Raw genomic sequence first — 24968 nt, 5'->3', positions numbered from 1 at the left:
CATGCAATTGTGAATTGTGGGAGAAGACTTATCAGTCAAGCAAGCTGTTGCAGAAGGAAGCATATCTGGCTTTTGCCCCATATGTCGAGTAAGCAGCACAGGTTGAAAACAACCAAAGTAGCAGTGATTGAAAGAAATCTGTCAAAAGAAGAAGAGAGAAGAGAAGAGTTTGGACTTGATATCCTGCCTTTCACTCCCCTTCAGGAGTCTCAAAGAGGCTAACATTCTCCTTTCCCTTCCTCCCCCACAACAAACACTCTGTGAGGTGAGTAGGGCTGAGAGATTTCAGAGAAGTGTGACTGGCCCAAGGTCACCCAGCAGCTGCAGGTGGAGGAGTCATCCAGTCCAACCCCCTGGAATGCAGGAATCTTTTGCCCAAAGTGTTGCAAGAGTCTCCCCTAACATGGTGCCCTCCACATGTTTTGGATGATAACTCCTCCTAGTCCCAGCCACTTCTCGTCCAAAACCTCTGGAGGGCAGCAGGTTGGCAAAGTCTGTTCTATGTATTTACCCAGAAGCAAGTCCAAGGGGGTTTAATCCTAGTGTGTATAGGATTGCAGACTTTTGCTGCACTACAGATGCTTTCATCTAGTTCATGGGTAGGCAAACTAAGGCCCGGGGCGGATCTGGCCCAATCGCCTTCTCAATCCGGCCTGCGGACGGTCCGGGAATCAGCACGTTTTTACATGAGTAGAATGTGTCCTTTTATTTAAAATGCACCTCTGGGTTATTTGTGGGGCATAGGAATTCGTTCTCCCACCCCCCCCCAAAATATAATCTGCCCCCCACAAGGTCTGAGGGACAGTGAACCGGCCCCCTGCTGAAAAAGTTTGCTGACCCCTGTTGGTGTCAATGCAAATATGCAGTGGTGTGGTGCAGTGGTTAGAGTGTGGGACTCTAACCCCCACTCAGCCACGAAACCCACTGGATGACCTTGGGCCAGTCAGTATCTCTCAGCCTAACCTGCCTCACAGGGTTGTTGTGAAGGTAAAATAGACTGGGGGAGAAGTGTATATGCCACCTTGAGAAAAAGTGAGATATATAAGTGTGATAATAAAATAAAATAACGGTTTAATTGCAGATTAAGTTTCCAGGATGGACTCCCCCATTCCCTTCTGCAAAGAAGGTCGAAAGCATTGTGAGGACGCCAGAAATGATCAGAGGCATAGCATGAGCCACAGCTCAGTGGCAGAACATCTGCTTTGCATACGGAAGGTCCCATATTTAATCCTTGGCATCTCCCAGTAAGACGGGAAATGTCCCTGCCAGTCAGTTTAGACAATACTGAGCTAAATAGATCAATGGCTGTAGAAAGTTTAGCTGGGTCTTAAAGTAAGGGTCACTGGAAGAAAAAAGCATCTGTTGGGAAGATTAGGAAGACAGTAAGGCAATGCAATTTTCTCCATCTTGAAAATATACCTTACAGTAATTACAACAGGGCCATATATTGGCATTGAACAGGCAGCAGCTTTAGAACGAACAAAAAAAGGAGGGGTATTAAAAATTTGCAATTATATCCTGTCTTTTGTGCAAGAAGCTTAATGTGGCACCATAGTTCTCTCCCCCCTGCCCTCCCCACTTTTACTCTCACAACAATGCTGTGACTTAGGTTAGGTTGAGATAAGTTGACTGGCCCAAGGTCACTCATTGCAGAATAAAGATCTGAAAACGAGTTTTCCCAGGCCCTAGAACCAAAACTCTTAACTACTACCTCTCTCTTCCAAAGTACAGTTAGGTTGCAGAATTTTAGGTGGTGTGATCCTGCGGGACTTGACATCCTTCCGCAGGGCCTGCAAGATAGAGCTGTTCCGCCTGGCCTTCGGTCTGGGCCCAGTTTGACCCCCCTCCATGGGACCCTGTAGGTTACCTCTTTGCCCTTTTATCAGCTCATGTGGGACCAACATGGACAGCTGGCCCTGATGAATACTTCAGGTTCCCGACCCCTAAGGTTGTAATTCGTGGGCAGTCATTTAAGTTTATCCTGATTCTAATTTTTAAGCTATATTTTAATCAGTTGTTTGATTGTATTTTAATGTATTTGATATTTGATGTTAGCCGCCCTGAGCCTGGTCTTGGCCAGGGAGTGCGGGGTATAAATAAAAATTTGCTAACTTACTACTTACTTACTTAAATGAGAGGAAAAAAATACAAAACGAACAACCAGTGCTTATACACGTACAAGTTACCAATTGCTTTTATGTGAAATTATGAATACATAGGCAGTGGGTTTAACTGCAGGTTGGAAAGCTAGCGGTAATACTTGTAGGTATTAGACAAGCATGAAAATGGCTGCACACTTCTTGTATATGACCACAGCCAAATAGAAACTGATGAGGAATGTCAGGGAGCATCCATCACTTTTACCGTTCTTCCCCAAGGAAAAGGACCTCAATTGAGTCTCTTTTTTTTAAAAAAGAGAGAGATAGATTCCTGTGTATAACTAGGGTCAATGGGCTGTGTGTGGCTTCCTTTCCTACTGTCCTGACGGGTTTGCCTGCTCTTGGAAAAGTGATGGGGCTGGGCTGGGGGGGGGGCGGAGTTCCTAGCCAGAAGTCCCACGGTATACTGTCAGTGCGACAGCCTTAGATAGCTTCAGCTGCATGTACACCATGCATTTAAAGTGTATGGCTTCTCCCAAAGAATATTGGGAACTGTAGTTTGTCAAGGATGCTGAGCTTTGTAGCTCTTTGCACGGTTGCCTGCAGATCCTAGGATTGGTTTTTTTGGGGGGTGGGGAGCAAAGGTGCTTTAAATGTGTGGTGTGTATGCAGCCTTCCTAATTGATCACTTCACTCCTCTCCTGCTGGGTGGGTGCATGGCTGGTGCTAGGAAGGTGCCTGCACCTACCTAGCAATTGCCCCGTGTTGTTGTGGGTGGGGGCACACACTCTCCTAGCAGGCCAGTGCTCTAAAGCAGGCAACACCAGTCAGGGCTGGATATTCAGCTGACCTGACCAAGTGAGGTAGTTACCACGGTATTAAGGACGTCCACCCCACCACAAGGGAGACCTACAGTGTAAAATGAAGAAGGCAGAGAAGCAGCCGTGCCCTTTTCCCACTTAACTGATGTGAATGACGCACAAGAGTGCCCCTTGCATCTATAGGGCTTTGTTGAGAAATGGAATTCAGAACTTAAGGGGTGTTCACTGTAAACACGACTAGGGGCATTTTCACAGACACTAAAATTGGCTCTTGCCCCCACCAGCTGCATTGCCTGCACCCATAATTCAAATGCACCGCCTTTGTTTGGTGTGGGCTGGAAATGCACAACCTACAGTGAGGGGGGAAAGTATTTGATCCCCTGCTAAATTTGCCCGTTTCCCCTCTGATGAAGAAATGACCAGTCCATAATTTTAATGGTAGGTTTATTGAAGCTGGGAGAGACAGGGTTTTGCCAACAAGTACTAAGTCATCTTTTGCAAAGGGATCAAATACTTATTTCACTCAGTATAATGCACATCAATCTCTGACTTTTGTCTTCTGGTTTCTGGGGGTTTACCTGTTGTTATTCTGTCTCACAGCTACAATAAACCTACCATTAAAATTATGGACAGGTCATTTCTTCGTCAGAGGGCAAACGGGCAAATTTAGCAGGGGAGCAGATACTTTTTCCCTTCACTGAGCTTAGAGCTCCTTGCGGGGAAAGGTGGGGCACAATAAATGCATAAATAAATGAATTAATAGTTTCAATTTTCTGGAAAACATCATGTCTCAAGGAGTGTGTGTGGACAATTCCTTGGGGGAGTTGTGGGGGGCAGGATACGATTGATATAAGAGACAAACCCCAGATGAAGGTAGTATAGGATTGAGATGAGACTTTTGAGGGGAGAGAGGCTTTTGTGGCCGAGAGGGAAATGGGGTGTAGGAGGGTGTGGGCTTTTTGTGTGTATGTTTTTGCACGTCTCTATCCTGGTATATGAAGCGGGGCCGGATTTCTCAGGACCGTGGGGTGGGGGGGAAGTGGGAATCAAAAATATACGCAAAGCAGAGCATGTTCCGAAGGGGCACGGACCGAGTGCGCGTGGGGCATCCGTGGGGAGGAGGTAAGGATAACGCGGAGTTGGGGCTCCTGTCTTTTTGTTCCGGGGAAAGGGGGACCTGGTCTTGCTAGGTGCCCCCTCCCCTACACATCTGGGGTTGTTAGAGGGGGCATTTATGCAGGGGAGAAATATTGTGAACTTGGGGATCGTGGATCGTGCCTTTGGGTGGGGGTGGGTGGGCGTCTGGCTCCGCAGTGTTCCACCACGGGGCAGAGACCACCCCCAGGAGGGGAAATAAGAGGAACCTCCAGGGGAGGGCGCTCACAGATACGGTCCGGATGGGGGGCGTTGCAAGGGGGCGGGCCCTTCCCTAAGGCGGGAGGGAGGATAGAAGGTGGAGGGGTCCTCTGGCGCCGGCTCCCCAGCACCCGTCCCTCCCTCCGTCCGTCCCGGAGGCGGTGCCCGTGCCTGCCCCACCCTGGACGCGCGCTCGCTCTCTCCGTCACTCGCCTCCCCGGGAGACGCTGCGGCGGGGCTGCTGGTGGCGAGCGGGGAGCCGCGCAACCTGCGGGAGAAGAGGTGAGGGGGCGCCGGAGGACCCCGGAGGTGTTTTATGCGGCGGGTAGGAAGAAGGAAGAGGAGATTCAACAGGGGCAGCCCCACTTTCATGTGTGTGTGTCTGGTGGGGTGGGGTGGGGGGTGGCGGTTCTTGGGGAGGGGGCGATTTCTTTCCTCGCGACCCCTCCTTAGATTTCGGAGGTAACCGTTGTGTTTGTTGTCGTTGATCGAGATGGGGGAGGCCGGAGGGACCCCTTCCCGTACCTTCCCTCCCCGACCCCCCAACCCGCACCAACCCCCGGCGCCGTTCCGCGTTTCTGCCGTTCCGCGTTTTCCATCTCGCCCCCCCGCTCCGGGCAGCCGTGCAACTCCGCGCCGGGTTTTGCGCGCCGCCGGGCCGGTCTCGCGAGCCCGGAGCCCCGAGCGGCCAATCGGGGCGCGGGGCCCGAGCGCCGGCGGCCAATCGGGGCGCCGCCCTGGCTCGCGCCGCGGCCAATCGCAGGCCTCCCCGGACCGTCCCCCCTCGCTCGGGCTGCGGCGCGCTGAGGGCTCCGAGCGGCGCCTCCATTTAAAGGGGCCGCAGCAGCCACCCGAACCTTGGGCGGGCTCCGAGTTAAAGGCAGGGCTGGCGGGCAGAGAGAGGGAGGGGAGCTCGGGGAGGCCGGCGGCGGCGAAGCTCGGGTCGGGGAAGCTGCGGCAGGTAAGGGGGCGCCGGGCGGGGCGTGGGGGAGGGGGCGGCCATCGTGGGCTGGGGGAGGGGCGGCGGCGCGGGACCTCGTGACAAAGGGCGGGGCCTGGCTTGGTTAGGGGGGCCCGAACCCGCACTGGTGGGCGGGGCCTGTAGCGATTGGGCCGCGTCACGGGGTGGGATCCTGCAGGTACTTGCTGTTCATGGGAAGGAGCCAGGCCAAGTCTCACCTGGAGCCCTTGGAGGGAAAGGGAAAGCGAGGGAAGAGGGCACTAAAAGGAGGCGGGCCTGGGATTGGCCAGGCCTGCAGTGGTGAGGTCAGGATCCTGCAGGTACTTGCTGGGCAAAGGGGAGGAGGTTGTGGTCGAAGCTGGTGGCAATCCTGGCCAAGTGTCACCAGGGGTGGGTGGGAGGGTAGCCTAAGATCTGTGCAACAAGGCAGGTCCGGGATGCACCGGAAGGGTGGGATTCTGCGGGCACTTGCTCAAGGAGAAGAGCTTACTTGTGGGTAAGCCCATCAGGTTGCAGCAGCAGGCCGAGATGTGCTTGGCATGCCACTAGAGTGTGCAGGGAAATGCAGCGGTGTTGTGCTTGTTAGGCTGCCTCTGAAGATGGGTTGGAAACTTCAGCTGGTGCAAAATTCGGCAGTGACACGAGAACGGGCCTTTTGTGTGGTGGCTCCCTGATTATGGAATGCTCTCCCCAGGAAAACTCGCCTGGCACCTTCCTTACATATCTTTAGGTGCCAGGCAAAAGTGCTCCTCTTCTCCCAAGCTTTTGGCCAATTAAACAATCTATGGCTTTTAAAATGCGTTTGTTGGAAGGGGTATTGGTTTGCTTTATTTTATTGTGTATTTTGTGTTGTCATTTTTTATTTTATGTTGTGAAAAGCTATGTTGTGAAAATCATGAGGGATTCTGCAGGTACTTGCCTTGCAAGGAGAGTTCTACTGTTAGCAGGGATGGACTACAAGCTCAGTTCAGAGAATTGTAGACTTTGAGGTAGTTTTGTAGGCCACAGGGTAGCCGTTTTCCTGTCTAAGCCAACATTGGGGAATCTGTGCCCCTCCAAATGTTGTTGACTGCAACTTACATGTGCCCCTGACAGCATATCCAGTGGTCAGGGATTTGTAGTCAAAAAATATCTGAGGAGTCATGTTGGCAACCTCAATTGTAGGCCCACCTATCTTAGCCTATTGCTCAAATTGGGGAAACCCTGGTCAGATCTCACCTGATACTTAGAGGACAGGATAGTGGTTTGCCCTGGGATGTATTTACACTAGGGAATAGTCATTCATGTCTTTGATGTGAAGGGGAGGAGCAAAACCCCTGAACTGGGACCAGTTCAAGCTATAGTAGCTGATTGGCTTAAACCAAGGTACCTGGAAAGGACCATAGATTGCAGGTTTGGGTGTTGGACTGTACTAGGAGAAAGGATCCTGTAGGCACTTGTAGAAAACAGAGGCAGTAATTGGATTGAGCTGCACCACGTCTGAAGGAGAGAGAATGGCTTAGAAGGTTTGGGGGCAGCGGGGGGGGGGGGAGAATCTTGGAGGTCTGAGCTGGGACAAGGCAAGCATGACTAAGTTGTACTTGTGGAGGGAGGGGAGCTGGTCTGCAGAAAGGCAGATTTGGTTTGAGCTTGGAAGACATCAAATAGCATGCAGATATTTGCAGAGGAAAGAGGGAGTGATGGCTTGAACTGGACAAGTTTTTGTTTTGTCTAACATCAAACGCTGGATTGTGCTGAGGAGTGACCAAGGCTTGTGGGAGGTGTAGGTCCCACAGCCCTTATCCTTGGGAAAAGCTTTTTTCAGTAGACAACATGCTTAGGTTTAGAGTAACCAAGGAAGGAATCCAACATGAAATTGTTGAAGATTAAAGAGCAAATGGCTTCAGCTCTGTTAGCTGTTTTTATCGTACCACTGAAATACTGCTGCTTTGAACTTCTCTGAGATGCCTGTCTGAGGGAGAGCAGTTATTTTGAGTTCTTATGAGCAGGATGCAATTTAAACATTAAAAAGATGAGTTGCTTCCCTAAAACCCAGGGGTCTTGTTCTGGTGCAGATTCTCTACAGCTTCCAACCCATTGGGTGTAATCCTGGCTCTGTGTGTAGGTTCACCAGCCAAATAGGAAGCCTGTAGAATGTGTGGCTTGGTTATTGCATTTGGTCTTTTGTCCTCCCCACTGCCCCTCCAACTAAATGATTGGCAGCACCTGGCTTGATGTCAGCATTCAGAGTCCCAATGACTGAATATTAAATTGGACTGTTGATTGGATTGGACCAAGGAACCTCTGCACCCTGCATTCTGATGTGGGTTCAAAGCTAGTGAAAGGCAAGAACTGTACATTAACACTCATTCTCTGCTCCAATGTTGGGATGGGACTTTTGTAATATTAGCTGTTCTACTTGATTTGGAGAATTAAACTGTGGCGTGGAAAGGTTCCAAAGGAGTTGCAGACAGAGGGAGAGGAGGTTTTGCTTGTGATGTATGCAGAAATAAGAAGCGTGGAAAAGCTGTTATATGTCCCCATGGGGGGAAGTAGTAGTGACTTGTGCTATTAACCCATAGAGTGGGCTAGAAGACTGTGGTGGGTCCCTTCCTGACGGGATACAGCAAACAGTGAGGGTGTGTGTGTGTGTGTATATATACCTCTGTGTAGAGCAATTATTAAGAGACATACATTTTCTCAAAGGATGGAATCTTGTTCCTAGGTGGTTTAAAAAGATTTGAGACCACTGAATGCAGAGTTTCAGAAAATCTGACTAGGTGACCTTTGGGTCCCCTTTGTGTCTGTGTATCAACCATTCTTGCAATGCACTTAGTGCTCCTTGTGTGAGAGGCCCCTAGCTGAGAGAAAGAGAGGGGGGGAATCTCCCCCACCATTCCCAGCCTCTTTACTTTCCTCCTAAAAGGGACATTTGCTTTTTTCCTAGATCAACACATAGCTTGTGTTTCACAGACTGTTCCTGGAAATAGATGCCCTGCAAACCTGTGTGTCCTCAACATCACCTGGCACACGCTGTTGGCTTGTTGTCTCAGAAGTGGCTTTGCTTTTTCCTTGTGGCTGGGTTTCCAGGGTGGGCCTCCGTGAGCAAGCTCAGAGAATTGCACTTGAGTTGTATACTGACTGAGCAGGAGGCAGATCCACAGGAAGTTGTTTGTCTGTCTAGGACTTCAGAGCCTTCCCTGGGTTCAGATAGTCCACCTGTTCCCAGACTAAGGAATAGCTGGTGTTGTAATTGCTCAAAACAGAGATCTTCACTTGGAGAAAGCTCATAAGGTCTGCTGCAGATTCAGTACATGTAATATATTGATAACCCAGGCGACCTCTGTAAGGAAAATGCACCCGTTTTACAGATAGGGGAACTGCCCATTGCAGGTTGGTCTTTAGTATAGTCACTGCCAACATGTTGTTTTCAGTGTCCTTTATGAAGCCGGCAGGTGTCCCCTCAGGATAGAACTTGCATACCTGCTAGTCCGGGCTTAGCCAACATGTTTTTGGACAGCTGCCCCATCATCCCTGACCATTGGTCATGCTGGCTGGGGCTGAAGGGAGTTGGAATCCAACAACACCTGGAGGGTCTCATATTGCCTGCCCCTGTTCTAGCTCATAGCTGATGTACCCACAGTGCTGTTCAAAGGAAACCAGGGTTAACTGAAAGGCGATGGGAGAGGTAGGAGCTTCTGATTTCTTGCAGATGCTTGCTTGCTAAAGAGCCTTTGTTAATTGTCCAAAGAAGCATTTGGGCTTTTTTATTTTTTCCTGAGTCCCACTAACACAGGTGCTGATTGGTTCACATCCAGCTCTGAAGTCTTCCATGAGGCTGTGGCTACCTTGCCTTTTTCAGATTTACATATTCGGATTTGTAGCCTTGTCTCTCCTATGCCTCAGAGGTAGCAACAGGATTTAGAAACAAGCAATCAAAATGCTTAATTGGACAGCTGCTGCTTCTTTTTTGACCCAGTCTTTAGAAGTCCAGTGTTCCTGATCACCAAAAACCAAACCCAGATTTCTGTGAAAAAAGGCTTTCTCAGGCATGGGTTGCTGTAAAGCTGAAGAAGAATTCGGTCTGGGAGGAACAGCTTTTGCAAGGGCCCCTCTCTGCCTGGCTTAGCTGTGTAGAATTGTCTGGTGGTAACACTAAGGGGCTATTCTAGACTAACTGGATCCTAATGGTGTCTATCATCCTGAGAGCACCTTGCGTACTTGGAATGTGTATTGTCTGTTGATCTTTTTAATAAACGGAGCAAGTGACAGGCGCTGGTGGAAAAACATGACACTTCACTGAGACTTCAGGGTTGGTGTGGGGTAAGGTCAGGGACACAATTTCAAATTACAGTATACCTACTCATCACCTGATTCCTTCTTATTTTTTAAGATCTCCTCCAGCCAATAACTTTTGTGCGAACATAAATTTTCTGAACCCTGACTAGTTCAGAATTGCTCCCCTGAGTGTGAAAAGGCCTAAGTTGGTGTGTGGGGGGTTTTAAGGATTATGTGTCTACTTCTCACAATGCTTAAAAGATCTTCTGTCTTCTGGACCACTTCCAACGGATTCCCAGTATTTGCCATGAATGAATCAGTTGAATTTGAAGTTAGAAATTTTTGGTTTGTGTTAGTTCTGGTTCACGAGGGGAGGCACCCTTCTGAGCCAATTTTGGGGTCTGATTCAGTTTGGCTCCTTGTTGCTGGCAGCTGATCTCCAAGGCCTCGCACGGTTAGCTGCTCAGAAGAGCTACATCCCTTAAATTCCCATATGTGCTTAAACTTGCTAACATTCTATAATCTCCCCTTTCTGCCTCCTTGTTTTAAGCCTTTTTCTGAATGGAGTCGAATGAATTTCCTGGCTCCTTGGGGCCAATGTCGCTGCCTGATAAGCCACTGATTGGAGACCTTCCTGCAGACATGGAGTATGGAGAGGATCTGCTAGCGTCCCAAACAGCCTCCATCCCACAGGCTTCAGCTCAGCAGCCCCAAGAGATGGAGTGGGAAGCACCTAAGCAAGCAACTTCAGATGCAGACCTGGACCCGGGCTTGGTGAAAACAGCCGGATTGTCTGATCTGAGCAAATCCAACAGTCTGACCCTCAGCAAGTCTGGTGCTCTAGATGTTACAGAGAAGCCCAGTCTTCTCGGTAGCTTGAGCAACAATGACAACCTGGTGGACCTAGATAAGTCTGAGGACCTGGACAACGTGTACAAGACACGAGGTTCTGCAGATCCAGAGGATGGACCTAGGGATCCTCCTGTGCCAGGAACCGAAGCCCTTGTGCCAGAAGCATGGAAAGAAGCATCAGCATCGAAAGTAGACTTCAAAAGCACAAAGGATGATGGAGAGGAGAGTGCAGCCTCCCTTCCCGACACCCATGTGGTGAAGTCGCCTGACGTGGTGGAGATGAGCAGCACTTCCTCCTCACAAGAACCAACAGAATATTCCGAGAACTCACCGAAAATTCCGCGACCGGTTAAGAAAGCCCGATTGAAAGCCCCAAAGAAAAGTGCTCCAGTGCAGAAGGAGGAAGTGGCGACATCTACAGATGAGGGGAAGGAGCCTGTTCTCAACAGTACTCCAGCTCCAGCTCCTGAGCCCATGAAAGAGGGTGTGACTGAGGCTGAGAAAGACAGCAGTGTCAGCCAGAAGGACCCTGCTGAGCCCAAAGCACAAGAGGCTGAACAATCGCTCCAACCTCCAGGTGGGTAAGCAGGAAGGAGGGCTCTCCCTAGAGCATTGCCCCAGCCCCACTTTTGCTTCTGCTCTGAGGCCAAGCGTGGGGAGGGGTGCCAGGAGCTGCTCCCACTGTTCTTGTCTTGGGTAAAAAGCTGTTGCAACTCGTTTCTGTTTATAACTAGCCAAACCTAGAGAATGTGATACCTGGCCAATCAGGAGATACGAAAGAGTAAATAAAATCAACTATATATAATGTTGATTATTTTGTTGTTGCTGTATATAAATCTTTGCTTATCTAAATTAATGAAATTGTGTTCATTTAGTACCTTTATTTATTCTTTTGCATCTTTTGTAAATAGCCCCTGCTTTGACTTTGCTCGGCAAACAACAAATTAGAGGTTATGTTATGTTATGTTATGTTAATATTTTATTTATCATTTTCAACAAATTAGATGTCTGGCCATTCTCCTGTTCCTTGCAAGATTATACGATTACAGTTCACATTTATACCCAACGTTTTCTCCATTGTTCTCCTCTTTCATTTCATCCTCACAACAACGTGCCATAGTAGTTTAGGCTGAGAGACTGTGACTGACTCCAAGGTCACCCAGCGTGCTTCATTGCTGAGTGGGGGATTTGAACCCTGGTCTCTCAGGTCCTAGTCCAACACTCAGACCACTACATCACACTGGCTCCTTTCCTTTCTTCCCCAGCTTCTTCCCCAGACAGAGCTAGAGAGCTTGGTCAGCTGTCTGAATGTTGCGCCAGTTGTAAAGGTGTTTCTACTCTCTCTTCCTCTCACCAGCCATACACACCCATAGATGGTTCATTGATAGCTTTCAAGCAGCATCTTAGCAATGCTTTCGGCATTAGTTTGTTTCATTCCTGACCCTCGTTAGAGTGTAAGACCATAAGAAGATCAGGCCAATGTCCCATCTAGTCCAGCATAGTGATCCCAGAGTGGCCGACCAGATGCTCTAATGGGAAGCCTGCAAGCTAGCCATGAGCACAAGAGCTCTACCCACCTGTGAGTCCCAGAAACTGGCATTCAGAAGCATAATGCCTCTGACAGTAGCCGTAACAGCTAGTACTAATTGATAATATAATCATAGAATGGTAGAGTTGGAAGGGATCTCAAGGGTCGTCTAGTCCAACTTCTAGTCTCAACATGCAGTTCCCCCATCCAATTTGAAACCATACTGGACCCTGCTTAGCTTTGCAGATGTGCGAGCAGTTTTCCTGCTGCACCACTGTTCTCCCTGAATTTGTCCAGTCCTCTTCTAAAGCCACCTAGACTGGCAGCCTCACAGACAGCTTTGAGGTCTCTCTTGTGTTTCTCTTGCAGGGGAAGACCCTGGCGCAAAAGGGAGCGAGAAGCCAGTTGTGAAGGTAAGGGAGGAGGCAGCTGAAGCAGCCGCCACCCGGTTGAGTGTTTGTCTTTCCACTAAGACCCTCCTAACACTTTCCTCGATCCCCTGGTTTTTGTTTTTTTGTTTTTTTAGCATGGGGGAAATTATTGACATGTTCTGTTCATTTCAGGCTTAAAGTTTCTTGCACTGTACGTTTCCTTCCTCCTCCTCCTCCTTTGTGAGTGGGTGTGCATCACTAAACCAGTGTCCCCCAACCTGGTGCCCTCCAGTTGTTTCGTAATGTGATGTTCTGGGCTTGGTCAACAACATCTGTATGGCAGCAGGTTGCAGGAAGTTGGTTTAGACTGTGGACCTGTGGGCAGGGGTTACTCTCAACCATACCTGCCATTCTTAGGTGTTCGGTAAACAATTTCAGAGATGGGGGTTTCCCTGGGCTGCTTGCCATTGTCTGTTTAGATGGTTCCTTGGTTCGTTCCAGGAGCAGAAGAGAAGCGAGCGTGCCAGGAGGGCGGAAGTGTCTCGGCCTGAAACAGTGAACTCCTCTGAGAGCAGTAAGTTACCTCCTTGACTGTAAGAGGACCATGCTTTACATATTCTTCACGTATTATAAGAAGCTGTGTTATTCCAGGTTAGACCCTTTCTTCATCTAACCTGTTGTTATCTACTGTAATGGGCAGCAGCTCTCCAGAGTTCAGGCAGAAGAGGGTCTTGATCAACACTTGCTTGCCTGGAATATTTTAAAACTAGGCGTACTGGAGCTTTCTGCATTCAAAGTGAGCACTCTGCCACAGAGGTGTGGCCCTTCTCCCAGAAGAGTAGGCCATTTTGGCGTGGTGGGTAGAGAAAGGTTTGGAGGGGAGACTCCTGGGTTCAAGTCCTGTTCAGCTCTGCAGCTCAGTGGGCCGTTGACTACCTCTTAGGATGGCCCACCTTGCAGGGTTGTTGTGTGGGTTAAAGAATGGGTTGAGGAAGAAGTATGTGCAATGCCTTGAGCTCTTCAGTGAAATGGGAGAGCGAAATATAGCAAATGTAGTCAGATATGTGTAAAGAAAGGGTGGAATCTGCCTTCTGTAGGATTTGGAGGCAAGGCTTACTAACGGATCTAGTTGCACAGTTAAAGAGGATCCTGCTCCAGTGTGGGAGTTGACAATCCTTGTTGTCTGTTTTGTGTATGTGGAAACTGTGCAGGCAGGATCTGCCCTTCTCCCGCTCTTTCCCCCCAGTTTCTAGACCCCTCCTGTGCAGCAGTGGCCAGCGAGAGCCAACAACCTCTTGTTCTCTCTTGTGCTCCACAGTCCCCGTCTCGGATGAGGATTCGGATGCCATGGTGGATGACCCCAACGACGAGGACTTTGTTCCCCACCGCACCCGGCGCACCACACGCCTGTCCCTGCGTAACCAGGCAGCCCAGCGAGCTGCCCGTTCCACCGTCACCAAGATGACTTGCGCCAACTGCCGGACCCCACTGCAGAAGGGCCAGACGGCCTACCAGCGCAAGGGGCTGCCCCAGCTCTTCTGCTCCAGCTCCTGCCTCACCACCTTCTCCAAGAGGCCTCTCAGCAAGAAGTGCTGCACCTTCTGCAAGAAGTGGGTGCCCCAAAATCAACCAACCCTCCCTCTTGCTGTAGCCAAGTGCCCTTTTCCCAATCTGTCCCTTCTGCTTTGGCAGGCCACAACTTTGCAAGTACACTTTGCCCTCTTCTACTTCCCTACCGCTTTCGTTGCTCTTGGGTCCCCATGTCACCTCTTGCCCACACTTATTGGGATAGTCCAGGGCGTGGCCTCCAGGCCCTAGTCTGACCAGTGTCTTTCTGCCCCTTAGGGAGATCTGGAATGCCAAGGACTCCGTGGTGGCTCAGATTGGCTCAGGCAGCTCTTTCCACGAGTTCTGCTCTTCTGTGTGCCTCTCGCTGTACGAAGCCCAGCAGCAAAGACCAACACCACAGTCGGCAGAAGCCTCAGACACTGTCCGTTGCAGTGTGTGCTACAAGGCTGGAGAGGTGAGCGTGTCGGCTGTCTGAAAAAGTATTGCAGGGTGGAGGGGAGATGGGAATCCATGTGAGTAGTTGAAAGCTGCCAGGCAAGCAAGAGGCCAGTTGAGGAGTGCAAGGGACAGACAAAAGGGCGCAGATCTTTGCTGAGGACACGGTTAAGCTATGGAATTAACGTTCACAAGTGGCAGTGATGGCCAGCAGCTTGAACTTGAAAAAGAGTGCTGGACAAAGTCATGTGCTACTAGTCACAATGGTTATGCTCTGCCTCTGCTGCCAGAGGCGTTATACCTCTGAAGGCCAGTAGCTGGAAGTCACAGGTGGGGAGAGTGCTGCTGTTGCCCTCATGTTCTGCTTGCAGGCTTCCCAGGAGAGGCTTCTGGTTGGGCCACTGTGAAAACAGGGTGTTGGCCTGGTCCAGCATCCTGGCTCTTCAGATGTTCTTCAGGGACAGGCCACAGAGGACTATTTGTTTCGCATGCAGAAAATCCCAGATCCAATCCTGTTGGTAGTATTACATTTCAGGTAGCAGGACTGGGAAAGGCTGCTGCCTTGAGAGTCCTGAGTCCCAGTAGGTGGTGTGGACCTCTATAAGGACCTGTTCATCTCTGTAACTTGAATATCAAGTAAGGTGATGTTGGTGGATGTGTGGGAAAAGACAGGTTCCAGAAAGGTAGCCATGGGGCAGATGGGCCCTTGGAGACTTTAACAGATCCATTGAATGATGGATTGCACGAGCATTTACAACCTGCTTCACTTTGTTCCTGAAGCACAATGTCAGGGGGGAAAGGGAGAATGGAGTAGATTATATGGGGATGTTCTGAACCAGAAAAAAACGTGATTTTTGGGAAGGAAGATCTGTTAAATAGAGGTTTCTCAAGTAGCAAAACAATCATATACTAGTATAGGGATCGAGACTAGAGATTCGTCCCGACTGACAAGCTCACTGAGAACAGAGAACTAAAATTCAGCAGCATGTCTTCCAAGATGCCGCAATTCCTGGTGCAAAGTGGAATGTCAATGCAGGATATTATAAGGTTGGCTGCTAGGTACAGCCTCCCCCGCACACAAAACGTTCAGCTGTTTCCTTGCACCTGGGCCCAGCCACCTCCAGTCATTACTTAAGGGCTGTAGAGCACCGCTGCTCTCTGGGGATGGAAGCTAATGCCAGCCCTGGTGACCCACAGTTCTGCTTTGCCTGCAGATCCAGCACGAGGTCAGCAATGGGAATGTGGTGCACCGCATCTGCAGCGACGCCTGCTTCACCAAGTTCCGTGCCACTAAGGGTCTGAAAACCAACTGCTGTGACAACTGTGGCCTCTACCTGTACAACAAGGGCCTGCCACTGGAGTACCTCTTCCACGAGGGGCAGCAGAAGCGCTTCTGCAATACCACCTGCCTCAACAGTTACAAAAAGGTGTGAATGGGTGGAGGGGATGTCCCAGAGCTTGGGTCCAGACCCTCAAGTGAACCTCTCTTTGAGCCAGGCCATGTGATGGACCTTGCCCTGTCTCCCCTCCCCAACGTGAGATTGTGTAAAAAAAGTTATTGTGGGAAAGGTGGTAAGGATAGCTTGGCTTGGGTGACTGAGTCTCGTGTGTGTGTGTGTGTGTGTGTGTGTGTGAGTGAGAGAGAGAGAGAGAGAGAGAGATATGTTTGATGGGGAAGGAGATGCTTGTGAGGGAGAGAGGTGTGTGTCAGAGAGAAAGACACACACACACACACACACGAGTGCAATATCCGTTAAAATCCAGGGGGGAGTGGGACATAAAGGGTGCCCTGCAGTGAAAGAGCCTGCGTGGCAGCTGTCCCTGCACTGTGTTTCTGCAGAAGAACACCCGGGTTTATCCATGCATGTGGTGCAAGACACTCTGCAAGAACTTCGACATGCTGTCCCACAAAGACCGGAATGGGAAGATGGGTCTTTTCTGCTCCGTCTGCTGTTCCACCTCCTACAAAGTCAAGCAGGCTGGCCTGACAGGTAAAAGCAGAAGGGTGGGTGAAAGAAAGAGCTCCTTGGATTCTGCTTAACCAAGGGTTGCTAGTCCATTAGCGCAAATGGGACACTGCCCCACCAACCTCAGCTTGCCCTCACCTGGCCTGGCTTCTTAACAAGCAGCCTAGGAGGTGGCACCACCAATCAGCTTCCTCCTCTTCCTCCTTCTCCATCTCATTGTTGCCATTTTATAACTTAGCAAGGCAAGAGGATGAGGACAAATCTAGAATTAGTTGGCTCTGCCTGCCGTTGGCTCTGGCTTCACCTATTGTTGGGCTCCTTGACTTCTGTCCAGCTCTCTGATAGCACCATTAGGTTTACTAGCACTTGGCCAGTCTCAGAAGGGTGGTGGTTGGCCACAAGTGTGGCAATTGCTAACCTTAGCACGTGGGGAACGGGAGGCAGCTGGATCTGTGCTTTAAGACACACGAGTTTGCTCCACCTGACTTGCTGCAAAATTCCAGACCAAGATGAGACCCCCAACTCCCATTGGGGTGGACTGTGCTACATGGGAGTGGAGAGAGAGAGAGGTCAGGTCTCTCCATGCTAAATATTGATTGCCCTGCCTGGGGTAAGAGTAGTTTGGACCAGGCGGAGGAGAGCATTTCTACTCATTTTCTCTGCTTTATGTTACATCATAGAACTGTAGAGTTGGAAGGGACCCTGAGGCTCTTTTTAATACAACCCCCTGCAGTGCAGGATTATGCAGCTGTCCCTTATGGGGATCGAACCTGCAACGTTGGCGTTATCAGCACCATGCTCTAAAACCAACAAGGCATCTTCTCTCACCAACCTCTGCCTCTCCTCTTTTCCCCAGGACCCCCTCGGCCTTGCAGCTTCTGTCGGAAGAGCCTGTCTGAGCCCTGCTACTACAACAAGAACGAGCAGGTGGTGTACCAGTTCTGCAGCCCCAGCTGCTGGACCAAATTCCAGGTACATAAGGAGGCTCTGCCGCCGTCACAGTGACGGGACCAAACCCAGGAACGTGGGTTTTCTGCATGGCTGAGATCTGGTGCATCCATCAGACTCCTGAAAGTCTCTTTCTCTTTCTCTTTCTCTCTGCTTTCATATTTATTTAAAAAAAGGGGGGGGAAGCATCTAGCTCGTTGTTTGCCAAGAAGAGTGTTGGAAGGCAAAAGGCATGCCTGCCAAGGGCTCTAAGGCTAAAGAAGACGTGGGGGAGTGGGCTTCTGTTGGCCAGGAGGAGAGGAGAGGAGGGGTCACGTTGCACTTCACAGTTGTCTGCTCCCTGCCAGGATTCCGTGCACTTTTTTTAACCCCGCCCTAAATTGCAAAAGTAAAGACATCCATGGCTTGTGATGTAAAATTCATCTTCTCGACCTTTTGGCACTGCTTAGTAAAAAGGAGCCCATTCTGCATCCCTCGTTCTTGGGTCCCGTATATGTGTGTGAAGATTTGCCACCTTCCTTCCTGGACCTGCAGCCCGCAACTGCCTTGCCTTCCAAGCTCCAACTCTCCTTAGCTGCCCAGTCTGCACACAGCTCCTCCTGTCTTAAGGCTTGTGTGAGAGATTCCAAACCACCCTCCTCCTCCCAGATCAACCTCCCTTCTCAGCAGCTGCCCTGTATATCAGCACTGTATGGCCTCACCTCTCCCTTCAGAACTTAGAATGTCCACCAGCACAACGCTCTGACATCACAGAAGCCCAGCCAATGGCCAGAGGATGGGGCAGGGCACGTTGGTGGAGCTGGTCGGGGCAGGGGAGGGAGGAGGGCGTGTAAAGCTTGCACACATCTACTTACCTTATTGATATATCTCTATATATGATGTCAAATCTATCGTGGGGGTCATTGTCTCGAATAAAACTGTTTCTGCTTCTGCTGACGTGGAAGAGAGTTTGTGTCTGCTATCCAATAAATAGTCAAATTTATAACATTTGTGTGATTTGCATAATTTATTCTACTCGCAGAGTGTTGGTCTTGTACTGCCACTGTCCAATGGCCAATCCCTGTTCCCTCCCAGGAGCAGCTGCAGTAGCTGGACGTCCCCTGGGAAGAACCTGTATGGGGTGCCTACTGGTTGCTGTCCCCCTCTTTGTGGAATGGGGTTCAGTCAGCCCTCTGTGTTGGGGGAAGCAGCGGGGACTTGTGTTTTACACTCAGTGGGTTGGGGGCATGGGCAGGTGATGCTGCTGGGGGTATGTGGTGAGAGGGTGGATGTGAGCTGGGGGGCTGGGGGGGGTAACGCACGGAGAGGGTCAGGAGCGTGGTGAATGCTGTGGGCAGTGCTGGTGGCGGTGGGGAAGTGGCAGGCAGGGATGCGGTTGGGAGTGTGTGGCTTGGGAGTGTGCAGGTGGTGGCAGGGTCGGTGCCTCTGCTGAGTAGTTGTGAGCCTGGGCACGGGCAGCTGCAGGCCAGCCAGAGTGGGCAGAGGTTGATCCTGTGTCCCCCTACCCACCCCTTCTGAATCTTTCCCCTTCCCTCAAAATGCAGCGCACCAGCCCAGAAGGTGGAATCCACTTGACTTGCCATTCCTGCCACAGCCTCTTCACTGGGAAGCCTGAGATCCTGGATTGGCAGGTGAGGGGGCCTGCAAAACAAACAGCAGAGGCAGAGGGATTGCCAGGGAGGGCGATGTGGAGATGAGCAGGACATGGGACCTCACAGCCACTCCTACAGAAAGATGGGCTGGGAGTGGCTGCTGATTTTTGCTTTGTATGTATGTGTGCGTGCAGGGGGTGGGTGGGTGGGTGGGTGAGCAGGAATCTGGAGCCTGCCCTTTGAAAGCAGTGGGGGTCCAGTCCAGCTGCGCAAGATCCTGTCTCGCTGCTGTGTTGCCCGATGGCCAAGCATGGCCTCCTCCTCCTTCTCTCTGGCAGGACAAGGTCTACCAGTTCTGCTGCCGAGACTGCTGTGAGGACTTCAAGCGCCTGCATGGGGTGGTGTCCCAGTGCGAGCACTGCAAGCAGGAGAAGCTGCTGCACGAGAAGATCCGCTTTTCTGGGGTGGAGAAGAACTTTTGCAGCGAAGGTACCTGGGCAGCTACGGGGGGAGCAGGGCCCTGTGCTGGAGAGGAGGAAGAAGGGGGCCTTGTGTGTGGCAGAGAGTCGTCCAGGGGCTGAAGGCAGGGCGGGGGGAAGGCGCCCCTTCTTGGAGGGGCCCTTCCTGCTGTGCTGGCGACCAGCTGGCCCTGCCACGCCTCTGGGTCCTTGCATGCGGTGGGCGATCGTTTGGTCACTCGGAGCAAACTCTTCTTAGAACCAGAGAGGTGAGCGATTGGTGAGTCCCCACCACCCACCCCTGTTGTCAATTCCCGACCCCCGGGGGCCAGTGCAGGACACGTTTTGCTCTCAGGAATCTCTCTCTCTCTCTCTCTCTCTCTGTCTCTGCCTTCCTGTGCTTCGCTTGTTCCTCCAAGCCTTCGCTCTAGGCTTCCTGCTGGCATTGGTGTGCCCACACGTTGCTCACTCTTTCTCTCCCTGCTCTGGGAAGGTTTCACCCGTCTCGTTTCTCCGCAGGGTGTGTGCTTCTTTATAAACAGGATTTCACCAAGAACCTGGGCCTGTGCTGCATCACCTGCACTTACTGCTCCCAGACGTGCCAGCGAGCCGTCACCGAGCAGCTGGAGGGCAGCACCTGGGACTTCTGCAGCGACGACTGCAAAAGCAAATACCTGCTCTGGTACTACAAGGTCAGTGCAGGGGCTCCGCTGGCCTCAGTGCCCACCTGCCGCTTGGCCCGCAAGGGGCCGGAGCGGAGCCCTGGAGCCCAGGTGGCCCCCTCCGCAGCCTTGTCGTGTTGTTTGTTTTTCAGGCGGCTCGGTGCCACGCCTGCAAGCGTCAGGGCAAGCTGCTGGAAACCATCCATTGGCGGGGGCAAATCAAACACTTCTGCAACCAGCAGTGTCTTCTGAGGTTTTATAACCAACAGAACCAGCCCAACCTGGACACCCAGAAAGGGCCTGAGAGCCTGCTGAACAGTGAGTCGCTGGGTGCTTCGGCTAGCTGAGAGCTTCAGGGGTCTGGCTTGAGCGCTAGGGAACGATTCTGCACTGGCCCCGGGGGGTGGGGGTGGGACGGGACCTGGCGGGGAGCACCCCTTCCCCCTCCATCGCTAACCTCTCTGGTTCTATGACACACAGGGCCAGCCACGAGAAGCCGGCGCTGCCTGTAGCTCCCGGGCTGTTTCCGTGGGTGGCTCCCCTTCTCCAGCGGACAGTTCCATGTGTAGGGGTGGGGCCTGGCCTGGCATGTGGCTTGCCCATGCCGCTCCCCAGAGTCCAAAATCTAAGCCAGTGTTGGGCCAGGTCAGTTCTGGGATGGGAGACCCAGAAATATGAGCAGGAAGGGAAGATCCTCCCGTGGCAGGAGCAGTGTCCAAGGCAGGCACTGGAGGCCGTGGTGTTGCCAAAAGGTCTGCTGCTGGGAACAGGCAAGAAGCCCAAGGACTCCTCCTCCTCTCCCATTCCAGTTTCCTTCCTTCCTTCCTTCCTTCCTTCCTTCCTTCCTTCCTTCCTTCCTTCCTTCCTTCCTTTCTCTCTTTGTCACGCTCTCAGCATCACTTTCTGTCCTTTGGGTTTCTGCTCTCCCCTCCTTCCTCCTGGTCCACCCACCATCCTCTTACGGATTTCCTAGGCAGTGATCCTCAGCCGACATCGGGGCGGCAGATGCCCTGTTGAGAAGAACCAACCTTTCGTTTATTTTCATTTTTATTTTACAGCTGTTGAGAGCGGGATGCTGTGACTGTTGCGTCCAGTAGATTACGCATGTGTATCTGAACTCATTAGCCATGAGGGCTAGGAACGTGTTTTGTTTCTGTTTTTAAGGAAAGGTGGGGTTCTTGGATGCTGCATCCACAGTGAATATCAACTTCTGTGTAGGGGGCTTTTGCACTTGCGCAGAATAGCAGAATTCTCATGTGGGTGCTGACTTGCAGAGAGTCCAGCGAGTAAAGGTGGGTCTCCCTTAGAGGCAGGCAAAGACAGCAACTTGGCAGAGCACAGACAGCACTGTTTTCCTCCCGGTTTTTTGTCCTGACTGCACTGCCCTGACTTGCACCCTTTCTCTGGAATAAGTCACATCACTCCCCTGCTTGGCCTGTTAATGGATTTGCCTGAGCTTCAGTGGACGGCTCTTGCAGGGGAGGGGGAGGGGGCTTGTCTAGTTCCTCCCTACCCCACACCAACACTTCTGTGATATTCCACATATCTGCTAAGACCTGGGAGCCTTGCCTCAAACGTACTACCTGAGCCCTGATAAACTCCTCCTTGCCTAGGTCTTTCTGTGGCTTCTCTGCCGGCAGACGGGCCAGGCCTTAACTCTCCAGTGGTGAAGACTTGCCAGACTGAACCTGGAGGAATGGGAGATAATGAGGAAAGCTCCCCTTTATCCCTTCGGCACCAAGCGAAAGGTGGCCCGCAGGACTGCCTGCCTGCCAGATCTGGGCAGGTGGCGACAAGGGGGAAAGCATCTCACTCCCCAAGCCCTTTTTTCTTTCCAGGTCAGACCCCCGAGCCAAAGCAACCCTCCTCTACCACCACCTCGCAGAAAGCAGAGACCAGCACGGTGAGTGGCCTGAGCAGGGATTTCCCACTGTTTGCTGGGCTGCTCCATGGAGGGAGGTGGTTGGCAGTGTGGGGCTTGGAGGCTAAGATGGGGGAGGAGGGCAGCATTTGACCCCCAGGCAGCAGGTTGGTCTCTGTCCCTTCCCCCATGCCCTGCATTGCTAACATAGCCTGGCAGCTTGCAAGGAGTGGGAGTCCACGAGTGGCCCTGCCAAGACGTGAGATGTGCAGCAGAATGCCTTGCAGGAGCGAGGGGTGGGTGGGGCACCATCTCCCTCTGGAGTGGCTTCTGACACACGTATGGATCTGCCCAGGTACCTGCGAAGAACAGCTCTGCCCCGGCAGCCGCCGCCTCTGCTGCTGCGTCCCAGCCGTCGTCTCAGCCAATCACCCCGCGGAAGAACAAAGCCGCAATGTGCAAGCCTCTCATGCAGAACCGAGGGGTCTCATGCAAGATAGAAATGAAGTCCAAGGGCTGCCAGACAGGTGAGGGGGCACAAGGGAGGCCGGGGCCAACACAGCAACCTGCTGGGGCGATGAGTGGTCAGGCATTCTCTCAAGTGGCTCGGTCCTGGACTGTGTGCAGGGCCCGTAGATGTTAGCCCTGCAGCCTTAAACTTGGCCCTGCTGCAGATTGACAGCCAATTCGGTTTGCACCCCATGAGCAGCGTATTTGCTGTGCATCTGGGGACTGGAGGACCTGATCCAACACCTTTGGGAGCAAGTGGCATCCCTGTCCTGGAGGGCTGTGGACGCCAGGCAAGGAGAGGCTCTCCTGACGGTGTGTGCTTATCTTTCCTGACAGAAGCTGACTGGAAGCCCCAGGTGGTTGTGCTGCCCATTCCTGTGCCCATTTTCGTGCCTGTGCCTATGAACATGTACTGCCAGAAAGTACCTGTGCCTTTCTCCATGCCTGTCCCGGTAAGTGCAGTTCCCTGCGTCTCCCGCACACCGGCCCATTCAAGCTTTCCTGCATCCCCACCACTGCCACCACGTTCGCCTTAATCCCCCTTCCCTGCTGCTCATAGGTGCCTGTGCCAATGTTCCTGCCCACCACGCTGGAGAGCACGGAGAAGATTGTGGAGACCATAGAGGAGCTGAAGGTGAAGATCCCTTCCAACCCTCTGGAAGCCGATATCCTGGCCATGGCTGAGATGATCGCAGAAGCAGAGGAGCTGGACAAAGCCTCTTCTGACCTTTGTGGTAGGTTTCATGATAGCAGTTCTCTGGGAGCAACAGCACCTACTGCTACTAGAAGGGTCCCTAGCTCAGTGACAGATCATCTACCTTGCATGTAGAAGGTCCCAGGGAGGGTTGGGAATGGCCCTTTCCTAAAACCCTGGAGAGCTGCTGCCAGTCAGAAAAGGCAGTCTTGAGCCGGATGCACTCAACGGCTTGGGCTCCTCCTCTGTATCTGCTCGTTGCAGCAGCTGGTACTACGATGTTAACATACCCAGGGCTGGGAGCTAGAGAAGCAATGGTTTGCCTAGGCCAACTTCAATGAGTTCAAGGCAGAGATTTGAAGCAGCGACTTCTTTGTTCACATGCCTGACCCGCTTTCTGTATTTGCAGACCTAGTGAGTAACCAGAGTGCAGAAGGCCTCCTGGAGGACTGCGACCTCTTTGGGCCGGCAAGAGACGACGTGCTCGCCATGGCGGTCAAGATGGCAAATGTCCTGGATGAGCCGGGTCAGGACTTGGAGGCTGACTTTCCCAAAAGTGAGTGCCAAGGCAAACTTGAGGTGTTAGGCATTTGCTGGTGCAGGTGGTGGTGGGGGATGCAGCACTGGTCTCCTCTGAGCTCTGGCAGGTGCCAGTTTGGTGGTAAGAAGGATTGCTTGTGTCATGCTTGTCTCAGATCCTTCCTGGGCGTCCCTAGGGCAGGCGTGGGGAACCTTTGGCACTTTAGGCATTGCTGAACTGAGCATGATCAATACTGGCTGTCTGCCATTTTCAGTTATGTAATATGTTGCAAGAGCCCTCAGTTTCATCTCTGCCTCCTCAGCTGGGAAGAGTGCCTGGGTAACAGGTGCAGGGCTTTCTGAGTGGTGGTTCCACCCTCATTTCCCAATATCCCTTTGGGGAAGCTCCACCCTGCCCCTTCTCCCTGTTTTCAAAGGGCACCGTGGTCATTGACCACGCTTGCTGGGGATGATGAGCATTGTAGACTCTCAGAATTGTAGAGTTGGAAGGGACCCCAAGCATCCATGACAGGTGGCCATACAACTTCTTCTTAAAAATTTTAAACTTAAAAACCATCAACAAGTGGGAGGCTGCAGGTTCCCCACACCTCTCCTGAAGGAGCCCTAGGAAGCCCATTGGAAAGAAGCTGTCTCATTGGCTCGCTCTCCCTCTGCAAGGAGTGGGGGTTTGTTCTCTGCAGGCTTGGTCCTGGAAGGTTATTGTGTGTATCTGCTTGGGGGCAGGAGAGCTCCATAACTGATCCACTTCCCATACTGCTTCATTCCCTACCTAGACCCATTGGACATTAACCCCAGTGTGGATTTCCTCTTTGACTGTGGCCTTGTGGGCCCAGATGATGTCTCTGCTGACCAAGACTTGCCTCGGAGCATGCGCAAGGTGAGTCTGCTCCTCAAGGCCACCCGCTCGCCTCATTTCATCTAATGTTGGCTGATTGATTGAATTCGGGGTTGAGTAGCCCTGTGATAAGTTTCCCATTCTGGGCTCAGAGCAGCCAGCCCTTCCTTCAGCAGAATGGAACCATTAGGCATAGCATCACCATTTGGAGGAAGGGTTGCAGCTCAGTGGAGGGTCATGCATCTCCAGGTAGGACTTTGGAAAAGGCCCTGGCTTGATACCCTGGAGGGCCGCTGCCATTCAGACAATGCTGAGCTTGTTGGGCCAACAGTCTGATTCGGGATAAGGCAACTTCCCGTGCTCTGTTAAAGTTAGGATACCCAGCGTGGTGCCTTCCAGATGACTATGACTACAACTCCCAGCATCCCAAACAGCTTGGGCTACAGTCAAGGGGGCAATGGGAGCTGCATTCCAACAACAGCTGGAGGGCACCATGTAGGAGTCAATTGTTCACAAATGCATTCTCCCCAAAGGTTTTTTAATCGGAAAGGAATGGGATGAGCACCAGGGGGAGGGAGGGAACTGGTGTGAGGGGCCCACTGCAGAAAAGATTAAACTAATGCAGATATTTCCAACCCTTTTGGGTCCACGG

The 24968-nt window shown here is 51.8% G+C and overlaps 1 protein-coding gene across 10 annotated transcripts in view; it reads left to right on the top strand.

Annotated features, from left to right (window-relative positions):
- Positions 1–4322: 4322 nt before the first annotated feature.
- The window catches only part of ZMYM3 (zinc finger MYM-type containing 3), a 29300-nt gene continuing 8654 nt past the window's right edge, over positions 4323–24968 (top strand). The window contains exons 1-19 of one of the 10 annotated variants that reach the window (XM_083486206.1): positions 4334–4558; positions 10045–10923; positions 12244–12287; positions 12747–12819; positions 13564–13855; positions 14091–14268; positions 15464–15676; positions 16090–16240; positions 17073–17188; positions 18709–18795; positions 19095–19245; positions 19734–19906; positions 20029–20194; positions 21715–21779; positions 22093–22264; positions 22584–22699; positions 22807–22981; positions 23351–23497; positions 24255–24358. In XM_083486206.1, coding sequence (XP_083342332.1) covers positions 10056–10923; positions 12244–12287; positions 12747–12819; positions 13564–13855; positions 14091–14268; positions 15464–15676; positions 16090–16240; positions 17073–17188; positions 18709–18795; positions 19095–19245; positions 19734–19906; positions 20029–20194; positions 21715–21779; positions 22093–22264; positions 22584–22699; positions 22807–22981; positions 23351–23497; positions 24255–24358 — 3291 coding nt within the window. In that variant the 5' untranslated portion in view covers positions 4334–4558; positions 10045–10055. Of the gene's footprint in view, positions 4602–4917; positions 5238–5368; positions 5558–10044; positions 10924–12243; positions 12288–12746; positions 12820–13563; positions 13856–14090; positions 14269–15463; positions 15677–16089; positions 16241–17072; positions 17189–18708; positions 18796–19094; positions 19246–19733; positions 19907–20028; positions 20195–21714; positions 21780–22092; positions 22265–22583; positions 22700–22806; positions 22982–23350; positions 23498–24254; positions 24359–24968 lie in introns of those variants that run through there. The other 9 variants (XM_083486209.1, XM_083486204.1, XM_083486207.1 and 6 more) reach the window with 9 other exon arrangements.

This window comes from Podarcis liolepis (assembly GCF_965112155.1).
Source record: "Podarcis liolepis genome assembly, chromosome: Z".
NCBI classification, from domain to species: Eukaryota; Metazoa; Chordata; class Lepidosauria; order Squamata; family Lacertidae; genus Podarcis; species Podarcis liolepis.
Note: the sequence above shows the minus strand (reverse complement) of the source record. Positions and strands in the feature narration are given on the sequence as shown.